At 41.4% G+C, this 15,645-nt stretch overlaps 1 protein-coding gene across 5 annotated transcripts in view; it reads right to left on the bottom strand.

Annotated features, from left to right (window-relative positions):
• The window catches only part of il1rapl2 (interleukin 1 receptor accessory protein-like 2), a 566,284-nt gene that overhangs the window by 228,427 nt on the left and 322,212 nt on the right, over positions 1–15,645 (bottom strand). For all 5 annotated transcript variants that reach the window (XM_074647724.1, XM_074647727.1, XM_074647725.1 and 2 more), the window contains exons 3-4: positions 9,656–9,825; positions 4,227–4,330 (exon numbers count right to left, since the gene is read on the bottom strand). In XM_074647724.1, coding sequence (XP_074503825.1) covers positions 4,227–4,330; positions 9,656–9,825 — 274 coding nt within the window. The remainder of the gene's footprint in view (positions 1–4,226; positions 4,331–9,655; positions 9,826–15,645) is intronic.

Raw genomic sequence — 15,645 nt, forward strand, 5'->3', positions numbered from 1 at the left:
ATGATCCAGTTGGTAGATCCCCACTAGGATAGGAGGTGCTATGCCTCTATGCGTGTGTGTGTGTGTGTGTGTGTGTGTGTGTGTGTGTGTTAATAAGAGACCCTGAGACAATGACAGACACCAAGCCCTAATTAGGTTGTCATGCTGAGAGAGCGAGGGGAAGACAGAAAGAGAGAGGGGGGAGAGAGAGCTTATTAAGGAGGATAGGTGTCAAGCTCTGGCAGGAAAAGGAGGTGGGAGGAGAGCAGAGAGAGGAGGGGGAGGATGAGGGGATGGGGGGGAGGGGTGGTGATGAGGGGAGGTAAAGAGAATCGGGCTCAGACAGGGAAAAACAAAAGGAGTGGGAGAGAGAGAGAGAGAAGGGGAGGAAGATGGAACAGGAGCAAGAAGCCAAAGAAGTAAAACAGGAGATGGAGGAGAAAGAGGTGTAGAAGATGGAGGTGGAGGCAGGTGGTGAGCTGAAGGGACAGTGAAGACTGAAGGTGGTGAAGGTATGTAGAGGAGGGAGGTAAACAGGATCAAGTAGAGAGGGGAGCTGTTTCCTCTAGTGCAACTAAAGTCACAGCTTCTAGAGCTCAAAGGCAGATGATGGGAAATCACTTCAAACATGTTTACCCTCTCAGATTAAAGAATAATTCTGCTTATCTACAATTTGGGTCTAACTTTCATAGTTTTGGTCGTCATTCCTGTCGGTTATGATGACATACTCAAAGTAATTGCTGTGGCTGGATTATCTAAACTGCTACATTTGGATGTAAAACCGTGATCTTGAAAACTGACCGAAGGGTTGCCACTAAATTAAGAATAGCTTGTCCACCTTAAAAGCCAGCCCACATTAAAGGTCCCATATTGTAAAAGGGAGATTTTCATGTCTTTTATATTATAAAGCAGGTTTAAGTGCTTTATAAATACTGTTAAACTATCAAAATGCTCAATAGACGTAGAAACACACACAGCCCGTATTCAGACATTGTGCGTTTGAAACAAGCCGTTAGGATTTCTGTTCATTTGTGATGTCACAAATCTACAATATTTAGACCATTACACGGTTTTAAACGTAAACATTCTAAATGTGTCCCAGTTTATTTCCTTTTGCAGTGTATGTAAATGACATCAGCTGACAGGAATTAAACATGGACCCAAACTGTTGCCCAGCAACGCAATTATGTTGCAATACCGTTGAAATGCACTAAAACGGAGCGTTTCAGACAGAGGGTAAATACAGGTATATTCAGGCAGACAGCATGAGGAAAATAAAGTGTTTTTTTAACATTACAGCATGTAAACATGTTCTAGTAGAAACACAAAATACAAGTAAGAACCTGAAAATCAGCACGATATGGGACCTTTAAGTGAGCCTGAGCCAAAGTTAACTTTCACTTGCACCAAAGAACGTGAAAGTCAATTGTTCGTTCCATTGCAACATCAACGTCCAGCAGAGTTACGGTTCCACCATTTTGGACTGAAAGTGACTACTAGACGCCAGTAAAGACATTCACCAAAGTGCAATTTTGAGATCAATATCAAACTTTTTCATATCAGGGACCTCCAAAATCGATGTCCAATAGACCACAGACCATGGATGTAGAAGAGGTTGTGTCCTGTGCTTTCTGCCCTGCGTGTTAGTAAATAGCCTACAACTACATTAAATTCTGTTTATGTCACGCTACTAGCGTTAAGCCTTCAAAATAAACTTAAACTGTTCTTAAATTCTGACTGAAAATAAACACAAATTAGCCATTAGCCACCAGGGTTACTCAAAATAAGCAGGGATATGAACTCGTCCCTATGGATATTGGCTGACTGTAGGAAAAATATTTACTTTTCACAGATTTACGAGAGGGCACGTTTTAGTTCAGTTCATCATGCACACACACACCATCCGCTAGCAGGTAAACAACACCGTAAGCCTTGTTCTGGGCTACAAAGCCAACTGGTACACCAGTTGATACCCTACCACCACCGTAGTATCAAACAAATTCACACACACAAACACACACACACACACACAGACATATCCCTAAAGGGCCACATAGGACTCAGGCCAAATTCCGCTGTAGTGCCAACAGCCATATTGTAAATATTCAATTTACTAAACTGGCAGGATTCCACATAACTAACAGGGAAAATATGCAGGTACACACACACACACACACACACACACACCTGCAACACCTCCATGTAGACACAGGAGAAATGTTTTGATATTTGGAACAGACCTCAGCAAATGTAATGAAGTCATGACCAAACAGTTTTTGAAGATAAACTCCTAATGTGCTACTGACTGACTCGGACTAGGAATCCAAATACATAGAAATATGCATGGTGGGTATCGATGAATGTTGATGATAATAGTAATATTTTTTAAATACCATTCATCTTTGGTTTGAAATATTGATTAATGAGGGCAGGGGGCTTTTTTTTTTCTCAAAATGGATACTGAGCAGTAGGGATGCACCGATAGCGATGCCAGTATCAGGTATCGGGTCCGATACTGTGGTCATGTACTCGTACTCGCAAAACGGCTCCGATACAACGGCACCGATACCACTTTACGGTGGTGCGCCCGACTCTGCTGGGCCGGGATCCCACCTCATACGGCGCGCACCGGCCCTCACCTTCATTGCACCACAGGGTTTTGCTTGAACCCTCTGACTCGGTATCAGCAAATACTCAAATGTAAGTACTTGTACTTGTACTCGGTATGAAAAAAAGTGGTATCGGTGCATCCCTACTGAGCAGTTTCAAATAGCCCACAAACCCACATTCTGTTTATTCTAACACCAAAAACAGTGCTGCTATTTGCCAACGCAATGTAAATGGGCCGCCTGGGTGCAGACGGAACACTCAGAGTCAGAAATCTATTCCAAGGTTGTTCCCATGTGATGAAATCAACAACACCTAGACAACTCCAAGAGCACTGCTGCGTGTCAGTCGGGCCAAAAATATTTTGTTTGCATGCTGGTAAAATCCTCGCAGTGTTTATTTGGTCTCATGAAGCAAATGTGCTGTGGCTTGAAGTAAAACTTCAAAATAAAGTGTGTACTCAGTGTACTTTGACCATGTGGGGAGAGGAGCAGCATTTATGTGATGTTCACAAAGTGTTATCAACAATGCATCCAGTTGAACCACAAATGATCCTAAATTATGCTTCTTTGGAGAATCTAGGTTGTATCCCGAACCCATTTTTAATCATTTCACTTCAAGGTTGACTCATGAAAGTGTCAAGTTATTGGTCAAAATTAGGGGGAAAAAATGTATTCATCCATGTATTGCGATTTTTATTTATTTTTTAAGATTTTTTTTACATTTTTTAATCTCGTAATTGATATATTTGCTTCATTTGAGTCTATGCGGAGGTAGAAGGAAGCTACCGCTTTTATTGTTGTAGTCTGAGTAACATGATGTCACATCCGTTCCGTATCCGTCAACCAAATCAAACCGCAGCTGACCAGGCCGAAATGAAAAAGTAGAAAATGCCTGAGGGTCCACGTGGATATATATATATATATATATATATACTGTATATATACCAGATCCTACGCACTGGTCCTTAGACAACTTCTTTTGAAAACCGGTCGTAGTCACAAGTGTATACTTCGCCAAGTCCGTCTCTAGCTCTCCCGTCAGCTCCGTTCTCTTTATCCATCCATGGTCAGCTCCATCGGGGCCGTTTGAATGCATTTAACATAAATGTCAGTATATGGGTGCTCTACAGTTGTAGCGTCGGCCCATATGACCACGGAGATGAGAGCGACGGACGGCTTGACCGCACGTTACTGCGATACTATAACGTTTCCTGTCTGTGACAGAGTTAGCATGCAGCTTTAGCCGTGATGTCTAGCTCTGCTTTTCCTGCAATGTGTGAAACCCAAAGTGTTTCCATCCTTTACTGGATGTGTAGTGTTTACCACGCTGGATTTAACACGTGAGGGTGCAGGTCGTGTCGGTCTACAAAGATCCTCCACCATTTTACACTTTTTTGTTTCGGCTTGTGGCAGCCGGCTGGTTTGTTTTGGTTGACGGAGTTGAAGCAGATATGACGTCACGTTACTCAGACTACAACAATAAAAGCGGTAACTTCCTTTTCCCTCCGCATAGACTCAAATGAAGCAAATATATCAATTCTGGCATTAAAAAATCTATTTCATACATAGGGATTATTTTTCCCCACCCCTGATACACACCCCTAGTGAAAATATGTGTGACGTTGTGTGCTTGGGTACCTTAGTACACAGGTGTAGAACCCATTGTCTTCCATTTCAGCAGATCTGAACCAGATGGAGTCGTCTTCTTTACTCAGCCTGTGACCAGAGAAGATGATGGGCTCCTAAAGGACACAACACAAAACACAATGTTAGAGCTATAATAAAATAATAAATGAAACAATATTAATAATAATAATATACGATATTAGTGTTTTAAAGGGACTGTTTGTAAGAATCAGTAATTGCTTGTTAACAGCGACACCTGTGGCCGTTAAGTCAACGAAAATCAGCGTCCAGTTGCTCGCGCTTGTGCTCGCTCTACATAGACATGAACGAGCATCGCTCAAAACAGTGAGGCGACACACGTCAGCTAAAAGCACAATATCACTCTATATTTCAGCTGCTTGGCAGTAATGTTAGCTGACCAGACGAAGGTCTCTCCATGAATCAATGCTGATCCTAGTGTTGGCTTTTCCTGCCTCAGCCTCCCGACCGCGGCCGGAGGGAACAGGGGAGACACCGGAGTTTTTTGTTCGGAGACGATAACGTTTCTCTCTGCGGAGCCCCGTCACTTCACAAGACACGGGAAACCTCTGTTGGTCTGGAGGAGCTGCAGCAGTTATTTCTGCACAAACATCCACTGTACATTCACTAGATATTCTCAGAGCTAAAATAACTCTTCTGCAGTGTGGAGTGTGCAGCATGCATGTGAGAGTGGGGCGAGAGAGTGAGAAGGAGTGCGGTGTGTGAGTGAAGGCAGGCAGAGGAGCAGAGTACAGCAGAGACTCCGGTCCTGGAGACCAAAGCTACGGTCTCCCCCGCGTCCTCCGACCGCGGCCAACACTGTTTAACAGACGGGCTTCACTAGATACAACCAAGAGGTTTTGGTGCTTCACTGTAGTTTGTGTTGGAGTCTGAGTCTGAACAGCGTAGCCACACGCAAGCGCGCATGGAACACCGACCCGCAATGATTTATAAATGTAAGATGTTACAAACAGTCCCTATAAGTAGAGAGACATGAAGTCCCATCTCTCTGGTATTTCGCAAATGTATAATGAATTAGAATTGTATAGAGCAGAAAGGCATAACATTAAATGTAAATGCACCCAAGATGCGTTACGTAAAAATGCTCCCCGTAGGATTAGGTGAGATGTATATTACATGTATCATCAGGTCTAAGTGTAATCCAGCTAAATCCTGTTTTCCATTCAGATATAATCCACACTGCTGGGAAAGGGGAACGGTGTTTTATTATAGCACGAGACCACAGTATGATTTATCAGTCCCTCTAGTTTCTGTGTATTGGCTATTACTCAAACACAAGCAAGCCCAAACAAAGTAAAGAGATTCTTGGTGTGCATCCCAATTTCACACTCAATAAGCTTTTTTTTTAGTATTTAGGTTTTTAGTATGCATACTGACTGCTTTGAGGATACTTTATTTTGTCACTTTATTAGTATTTGTAATTGTAATTGTAATTAGTATGTAGCATGGATTTGGGTCACTGCACTGGTAAATGGCGGGATGTCCCCTGTTAGGGGTGTTTTTGCTAAATATCCAGCCAATCTTATGGTGCAGCATATTCAGCTCACTGGTTGTGATAGTTGACCCTGACAGATCCAATAAAACAAGCCGGGGAAAATCCTGACATTCTTCAAATGAAAAGGCAGACTGACATTTTATCTGATACGCGCTAAAATCATGATGTAATTCAAATGCAACCTCGTAGCCTGAATCTCCATTTTTCAATATAGGTAAAACATTTTCATTTTACTTTCTTCTTCTTGCCCCGTTTCCAAATAAAGTGAAGAGTAATATTTCTGCAATATAGCCTGTGACCACTAGTGGCAGCACCGACCACACTGCTGCTGAGCAACACTCCAGTCTGTGAGAGAACAGGAAGTCCCATGCCATTTTTGATTTCACATTTTGTATTGACTTTAATGGAAGAGACCATGTTGAAGAAACGTGATGAAACATGTTTTTTGTAATGTCCGCCTGACAGGAAGATCGCCTACCATCCAGTGAGTTCATATTTTGAATATTCTTCCAGTAAAAACATTTTCTGAATCCCTGGGTGACTGACATTTCCTGGTCCTCTTAGATGGCTATGCATGATAATGCTTAATCGGGGCTATTCAGTTTCTTTAAATATGGCACAGTTATGTTTTTTGTGTTGTTTTTTATAAACTAGTACAGAGCCCGTTCAAGACATGCCTGTTCAGGGCCGAATGCTTGGCCTGTGGCAGACCTTACCGTTCAAAGCAAGGTAGGCAACTCTCCCAGGGCCTCAAATAGCTATAGATGTATTATGAATTTAAATAGATATGAAAACTATTTACAATTAAACTAGTTACAATTCCAACTCATTGTACTGCGAAATAACTTCCAAAAGGCCCCTAAAGTGCTTCAAAATATGCACCTCAAATGTATAGGCATACTGTGTACTTCTACTTCAGAGAAAAACATTGTAGTGCTACATTTACCTGACGGAGAAATGTTACTGGTTACGTTGCAGATTCAGATTTGACTCACACAATATTACAATTAAAATATGATGCATTATTATTCATTAAACTATCCAGTATCATATTAGAATTGAAAGCTTCACCTTGAACAGACGTTGATTTACATTCTGCTGATCGTACCTCTCTTTCACTCTTCATTTGAAGTGAACATTTGAATGCAGGACTTTGACTGTGCAATATTAATAGTTTTACTATAAGTTAATAGTTTTACTTCAGAAAAAAAGTTTTGAATAGGCCTACTTATTCTACTTCTATGATATGCGGCGATTTTTGAATAGTAATCTACTAATTTCCAAGTGATTTTCAATTAGTATTTTTGCTTGGAGTGCACATCCCTAATATTAATCATGAGGACTATTTTGGCTTCCCACTATTAAATGAACATGTTGGATTGCGATAATGACGTTTAAAATGCTCCCCTCATACAAAACTCCTTACATATCAAACCAACCGCTTCCTAAACTAAAAGCCAGTCACCAGCAGGGGGCAATCCAGATGTTTTGGCTTCACTTTTGTGGATCATGTCGCTGCATGTGCACCCTAAAGTGGCAGCCTGTGAGGAACTTTCCTGAATGTTACGGCTGCAGTCCAGAGTGGAATAGTAATACACTCTATATTACTTGTTTTGTAGGGATGTAACAAATACGTTTTTACAACGATACGATGCGATTTCCATGGTTCCGATACGATTCAAGGACGATTCTAGAGCGATACGATGCGATACGATGATTTGAAATCTATACAGTAACTTTTTTTGCAGAAAAATTCAGTCAGTGTGACTGTGAAATAAATATGTGATACTGGACGGAGTAGGTCAGGATTCCTCAAAGTTTTTCTTGTAAGGGAATCAGGGATAAATTAATTATGGATGTAAAAAAGTAAACAAGGCATTAATGGCAAATACATACAGCTTTTATTAGAAAATAATAAAAAGTGCAACTGCAGGACCTGCCGATTCAGTTCTCAAGATACAAGGCAGTGCAATATTTAACACTACATAAAATGAACCGTTGTTTAACCTGCTGCTTCTGTCCTCATTTTCAATATAAACGGTAGAGCAATAATACAGAGATCAACCGCTGATAGTGATCAAACAGCTGATGGTGATCAAACAGCTGATAGTGATCAACCGCTGATAGTGATCAAACAGCTGATAGTGATCAAACAGCTGATATTGATCAACAGCTGATAGTGATCAACAGCTGATAGTGATCAAACAGCTGATAGTGATCAACAGCTTGGGACAGAATCATTCCTCTACAAACGCTGTTTAAATAATCTTCTTATAGTAATCAAATAATCCACCTACAGTGTTCATTTGGGCTCTTTTCATACATGAAAACATCTGGAAAAACATGTTAAAACTATGTTAAACTAGCGTTAGTTAGTTTCTGTTTTATTTTTTACTTTACTCCCGTCTTGATAATTCGCCTCGCGGACCGTCTGCTCCGGCTGGATACGTGAGGCTGATGCTGCGTGTGTACGTAGATATCATGACGGGGAAAGGAAAGTCATTTTCTCTGAATGAAAAAACTACAGCGCACGGGGAAAGCACCTGTGGTTGAAGCCGCCCTCGTCAAGTTGATTGATAGCGCCTGAAACTCTGCCGACCGGCTCCTCTGCACGCCGCTACTGGGTGAGAGAGGAGGAGTCCAGTGCTCCGTTCGTCCGCATTTGCGCCATGGATGCGTGCTCGCGCTTCAGAGGGCGAAGCTTGAAAGCTGCCGCATGTCTGGAGAGTGAACCGTAGTAACTTTTAACATGTCTTTACTAGTTAAAGTGCTAAAAAACACTTTGATAATAACGTTTGTCGTCCATAAATACAAGGTGCAAATCTTTAGTATCCATACAATTGATTTTTGCGTTTCAAATGGATTTTACATCGATATGTGTCTCCCGTGAAGGACAACTTGCCGAGTACCTATCGGTGTAGTTGGATCATAGGAATATAAATCGATACATGGATGTAGTAGATGAATCGATACACTTCAGCTTGTTTTGCCTGTCTGAATGCACAGAATTCAGGTGAAGAAGAAGCTTATTTTATGTCTCATTTTGATGCAAAGATTTGTACATTAGTAGTAGGGATGAACTGATACCACTTTTTTCAGACCGAGTATAAGTACAAGTACTTACATTTGGGTCTATGGTCAGCTTGGAAAGGCTCGGGGCAAACGTGCTTCCCGGGGCCGTGCCAAAGTGTCACCGCGGCGGACTGTCCTCAGTGCGTCCCAGCTGCAACCAAGGAGTCTAACGCATCCGCAAGTCAGAGGGTGCAAGCAAAACCCTGTGGCGCAATGAAAGTGAGGGTCGGCGCGGCGGCTGAGGTGGGATCCCGGTGGTATCGGTGCCGTTGTATCGGAGCGGTTTTGCGAGTACGAGTACATGAGCACAGTATCGGACCCGATACTGGTATCTAATTAATCTAATTAGTAGGAATGTAGCACAACATGGAAGTGAAAGCAGTGCTCTGTTTATTTAAATGTGAGTGTGCAATAAAAATATTTTGCCCTAATATCAATGAATTATAGTGATAAATAATCGCGATCTCATTATTGATCAAAATAATCCTGATCATCATTTTAGCCATAATCGTGCAGCCCTAATTGAATGTGTCGCGTCTTCGAATTGCACCAAATTGGACACTGCAAGTCCCCGTTTCCCCAGCTATACACCCGCCAAGTGTAAAGAGATATGTGAACACCACACAGAGGGACAGACGGACAGAGATTCCTTACTTTATAATTAGATTATAATAGTTTGCAAATCCTAATATTTAAATATAAAAAATATATATATAAGAACAACATAGAGTAAGAAACGTTTGATTTTAATTTGATTGGTTCTTTTCACTTTATCATTGTCACTGTTGGACTTCCATACCCACCTACCTCCTCAGCTATTATGAAGTCATCTTACCTCAGCATCTCCTTTGTTCTTGTACCAGATGAGGCGCAGCTTGGCGTTGGTGGCCATGGTGTAGTTGGTTCGGATGTAGCTGTAGAACAAGGCACATTTCACCCTAACGGGTTCATCGGCCAGAACGTGGTATTCCTTCAGATCCACTGACCAGTCGATGCATCCGTCCACTGTGAGGAGAGAAAGAGAGGCAGAAACATATTGAGTATGTGCTGATAGATATACAGTATGTAGGCCATTACACAGACTCCAGATACAACTGTGCTTTAAACTGCAGGGGGGAGAAACATCGATGGAAACAGAGAGCAAGGGTAGAAACTCAAATAGGTTAGGAAGCAAAACATAATCAAAAAACTATTCTTCATATAGAAAACATACTTTACAGGGAGGAAGAGTGATGGAGAGAATATGAGACACATAGAAAGAGAGAGGGTGAGTGACAGGGAGATTGTTTTATCTTGTTTCTTTGGAAATATTGTTTTTTACCTTGAAGGCAATAAAACATTGAATATAAATTTGAGAGTGTGTACATGTGTGTGTTGGAGAGAGCAGCAGCGCAATAGATTAAAAGAGATACATCAAAAAAATGCTATACTTTATATATGTCAAAGGCATAAACCGAGGAAGTGGCATAAATAAAACTCGGTATTAAACAGGCACCGGTGCTAAATTATTAAAGACCGGAGTATTGATAAGCTCCAACATTATCGGTTCTTTTATCTGTACTGTTTAACGTTTCGGTGTAATTTATTATCACGCTGCAGCACGCGTCTCCACGTGACGCTGGAGACAGTGAAGTAAACCAGGTGAAGTGATGATAACTACGACAACTACGTTCGTTACTGGAAGTAAGTGCAATAAAACCTTTGCAAGTAAAAAGCCAATACATTACAAAACACCTGTTCAACAAGCATAAACATGATGGAAACATGGAGAAAAGCCATATTTCAGTCTGCCCTGTCCAGCAGTCTCTCATCCACCGCCGCTATGTTTACACAAGCACGGCGCGTTAACTCAGCTAATAGCTCATTGTTACAATTATCTGTATGTCTTCTGTTAACTTAGTTTGCCACGTATTTTAACATTCTTGTAAACTTATCTGCTGGCTGAGACGAAGCAGCCCTTCCTCCCTCTACCAGCGGTACCTGCATCAGCAGAGCGAGGAGGAAGGACCGATACTGACTGATGTCTGTGTTCTTCATTTTATCTTAACTTCACTCAGGAATATTTTTCATTTTATTGTCAATCTAGATTAGTTTCCAGTGATATATTAATACATTTATATAGTGATTTGTAAACATTACTGTTGCTGCTCTAGAAACATTATGTTTAAACTAGGGCTGTCAATTGATTCAAATATTTAATCGCAATCATTGTCCGTAGTTAATCACGATTAATCGCAAATGAATCACACATTTTTTGTATCTGTTCAAAATGTACCTCAAAGGGAGATTTGTAAAGTATCCAATACTCTTATCAACATGGGAGTGGACAAATATGCTGCTTTATGCAAATGTATGTATATATTTATTATTAGAAATCAATTAACAACACAAAACAATGACAGATATTGTCCAGAAACCCTCACAGGTACTGCATTTAGCATAAAACAATATGCTCCAATCATAACATGGCAAACTGCAGCCCAACAGACAACAACAGCTGTCAGTGTGTCAGTGTGCTGACTTGACTATGACTTGCCCCAAACTGCATGTGATTATCATAAAGTGGGCATGTCTGTAAAGGGGAGACTCGTGGGTACCCATAGAACCCATTTACATTCACTGATCTGGAGGTCAAAGGTCAAGGCACCCCTTTGAAAATGGACATGACAGTTTTTCCTCACCAAAATTTAGTTTCCTTTGAGACATGCTAGTATGACATGGTTGGTACCGATGGATTCTTTAGGTTTTTCAAGTTTCATATGATGCCAGTATCTTCACTCTAGCTTTAAAACTGAGCCCGCGAGTTGCTTTATTTCATTAAAGAAATTAGTGGGGTTAAAACTAATTAGTGTTAAGGTGTTATTATTGCGTTAACTTTGACAGCCCTAGTTTAAAACATAAATAAATTCTAATCCTGTTCTGAATTTATTCTTTTTCAATAATACTGTATATTAAGAAGTAATTATTTAGTAACAAAAAAGAACCAATAAGAGTATGGATAAAGATCGACAAGAGTAGTAGTATCAATTAAATACCCATCCCTAGAGAGGAGCAACAACTGAAGGAACCGTGGGAGAGACGTGACAACAGAGATTCAGAGAAATAAAGGAAGAAGAGGAGGTCGAGACCGAATGAAGACAGAGAAAAGAAGAGAGGAAGTGCTGTGAAGTCGGGGGGCGGGGGGAGACCCGGTCAACCGGAACGAACAGAAAACAAGTTGTAGATGGACGACAAGTAGGAGCTGGTGAGACGTAGAGGTCAGGACAGAAAATGACAAGGAGCTTTCCCAAATGGACTTCCCTCCTCCCCCTGCCCATCCTCCCCCTCCCCCTCTCGGCTCTTTCTCTTTTTATCTCTCCTCTCTGTCCTTTGGTCCTCTGACTTCTTTTCCCCTCTCATGAGGCCCAGATAGATGTGCTGTGTTTTAACTGAAGCCTTCAGGCACTCTCCACAAGGCCTTCCCTCTGAATTACAGCCTCTAGCCTGCAGCAATAAAGTCTCTGGATCTGTCATCTGCCCAAAAAGACCTCCTCAGACTCCCATCCTGACTGTGCTCCTCTGGGTTGTTTACTATGCAATACTGGCAATAACCTGTGTTTGTATTAGGGCTGCAAATACATGATTTGGATATGAACAGATAATGCGGTCTGAATAAAATCATCCAAATGTTTCCCCCTGGCTCCAGATCTGACTCTCAGTCAAACCAAAACCCAGAAACATCACACACACTGCTGACTCACACGGGGGTCAGGATCTCAGAGGATAAATCTGTTTTGGAATCATACAGTATAAAAAAATGTGCTCCATATAACTTATAATAATCATCAGATTCACACTTTTTCTTAAGTCACAAAAGTAATCCAGTTGATTGTCTGTACGATGTGAACAGGAACTAGTGATGGGAATTCCGTCTCTTTTTAGTGAGCCAGATCATTTGGCTCGGCTGACCAAGAAGAGCCGGCTCTTTTGGCTCCCAAACGGCTCTTCGTTTTACCACTTCTGCCTTTTATAATTCAGCCAAATTTAGCGCTGTTTTGACCTATGATTAGTATGTGTGCACATATATCACGTAAATGATTCAATATAATTATACTAAACTTTTTAATTTCCAGAATACCATAATTTGACATGCTGCTTCGTTTCCGACTGTCACTCATCTTGTCTGCTATTCGCGCACTGCACTCCTCTCTCTCTCTCTCTTTCTCTCCTCCTCTTCCTCCTGCTCTGTACCTGTAGATCGTCAGTGCGCCGCGCCCCCCCGCCCTCCCTGCTTGATGGTATGATCCTTGTCTGTCATCACCTGATCGGTCGCACGGACGTCATTAACACAACATTCAGTCACAGTCGGTGCATGGAGTGCCTGTGGCACAGAGAAGATCGTTCTATCATTCTGCCTTGAATTATTAAAAAAAAAAAAAAAAAAAATAGGCTCTGGGACGGGAGCCGTCTCTCATCGTTCACTTAAAAGAGCTGGCTCATTTGCGACCGACACATCACTAACAGGAACTGCTAGCAGCCAAAGCTGCAGGGCTCTTCATGATGCAGATGTGCTAAAATAAACCGGCTACAGGCTAAAAGCACGGGGACAGTTTAAGTTCAATATTCAGACATTGACATTTGGGGTGAAGGTTGACAGATGTTGCACAGGTGTTGTTTTATATGGAGGTCTCTACGTTATGTGACAGTAGCTGACAGTAAATGAAAAATGAGAAGCTGAAGTTAGGGACCGTCTCAAAAGTGCAAGCAGCACGGCCACGGTCACACACACACTTTATTTTCATCTGGACAAGTCTCCCTTTAACATTTTGAACAGATAAAAGATGTGTGATTAATTTGAGAATAATCACTGTTAACTATGGACACTCATGTGATTAATACCACAACAATCTTAATCATAAATCATATGTTCCCCGTGCACAAATACAGAATACATGAAAGCAACATTGTGTGAGTCTGTTCTTTCTTACATGATAATTCCTGTATTTTTAAAAATCAAGCTCTATTTTTCACTTCTCTTTCATGATATCGAGCTAAACAGCTTTTTCAAGTCCCTCGTGACGATATTCACGATTATCTCAATAATGGAAATTCACCACGATCAATTTTTTTTTTTTTTTTTTTATCTTCTATTTATAAAATCATATATCTTCCTATCCCTACTTCCTGTATACATCTGAATACAGATATATTTTATATTTTTTTTACAGAAACAGAAACCGCTAGTAGCATTACTACTAGTGTATAAACCCTGGTGTGGCTACACCCCCAATGCCGAAGTGTGCAGTCAGAAGTCAGATGTTTGATGCTGGATGCGGATTGTTACCGTGGCTACCGCTGTAAGTCAATGTACACATGTTTTAGCACTCTGTAAAATGTGTCGAGTGTAATTTGTGTTGAGTTAAGTCACATCCGAAGATTTAAAGACTTAATTTGCATGAGTTTGTGGCGCAGATTTACGGCCGCACGCTTAATTGGTTACATTTATAGATTTAGCAATATGCATTAAGTCATACAGAGGCAGCAGAGATTTACTGTACTATCAGTGTACACACACACACACACGCACACACACACACACACACACACACACACCTAAGCAGATTTATTGCACACACAATCACTCTTTTACTCTCAAATGATTTAGTACTCATCCACGTCTCGCACTCTCTCTCTCTCTCTCTCTCTCTCACACACACACACACACACACACATGTATTTAACAGCAGTCATTTAATCATTGACAGAGTTGCCAGATATTCAGAAGACTACAGTCATAAAAACTCAGTGCGTGTGTGGGAATGTGTGTGGGATTGTCAGTTTAGCGTGGGTATGAGAGAGAGAGAGGTTTGAATGGTATTGGAAATGTGTGTGTGTGTGTGTGTGTGTGTGTGTGTGTGTGTGTGTTGAAAATGAAGTAATGAATAGACCCACCTGACTTTGTGGTTGTAAATTAATGAGCTGACACAAATTGAAGGTGTGAGTGCAGTCCATTCAACACCTAACACGGAGGATCAAACACACACACACACACACGCACCCAGGGCATCACATTAATAGAAAATCACATTAGTTTGGTCTGCTGGACTAATGCCTTTTGTTTTAGACAATGTTTAACACAGGTCTCACACACACACACACACACACATTCATACACACACATTCAAACACATTAGAACGATGGGGCCGTATGTAGCTGCAGGTCAGAACCAAACTCCCAATAATTCATCCATCGCTGCCTCGGCTCCTGCTTATGCATGTGTATTAATCTGTGTAGGTGAGTGTACGTGCATGAGTGGGTTTGTGTGTGTATATAAGCCTGCCATATGTGTGTGCGTACGGGAGCTGCGTGTCTGTAGACATATTAAATGTGTGGGCGAGGTGTTAGCGTGGCCAGATATATCATTCCCTTCAGCTCTATTTGCATATGGATGCTCCCAAACGGCAGAATGAAAATAACCCCGGATAAATGGCAAAGTTTCAGAGTTTGGGAAAGTGCTGAGAGTTTTTGTTGCACAACACATTCAGACGGAGTCACAAACCTAAATACTGGGTTATACTACTTATTATATTGTTTGAGCTGATACCATTCTTTTCATCGAGATTTCTCCTAAAATGCATCCAAAGTGAAAAAAGTAATAATAAAAATGCTAAGAATGACTGTTTTTTAAACTTCTTCATGATTCTGATCTTTGAAAAGACGGTGCGCCGTTACCGGCTCTAGGTCGGGTTGGAAAGGCCCGGGGCGAAGGTGGCTCGCGGCCACAGCTTTACAGCGCTCACAACCCGGACCTCGCCGCACCGTGACGGGGCCCCCTGCTCCCGGTG

Source organism: Sebastes fasciatus, chromosome 10, assembly GCF_043250625.1.
Source record: "Sebastes fasciatus isolate fSebFas1 chromosome 10, fSebFas1.pri, whole genome shotgun sequence".
NCBI lineage: Eukaryota > Metazoa > Chordata > Actinopteri > Perciformes > Sebastidae > Sebastes > Sebastes fasciatus.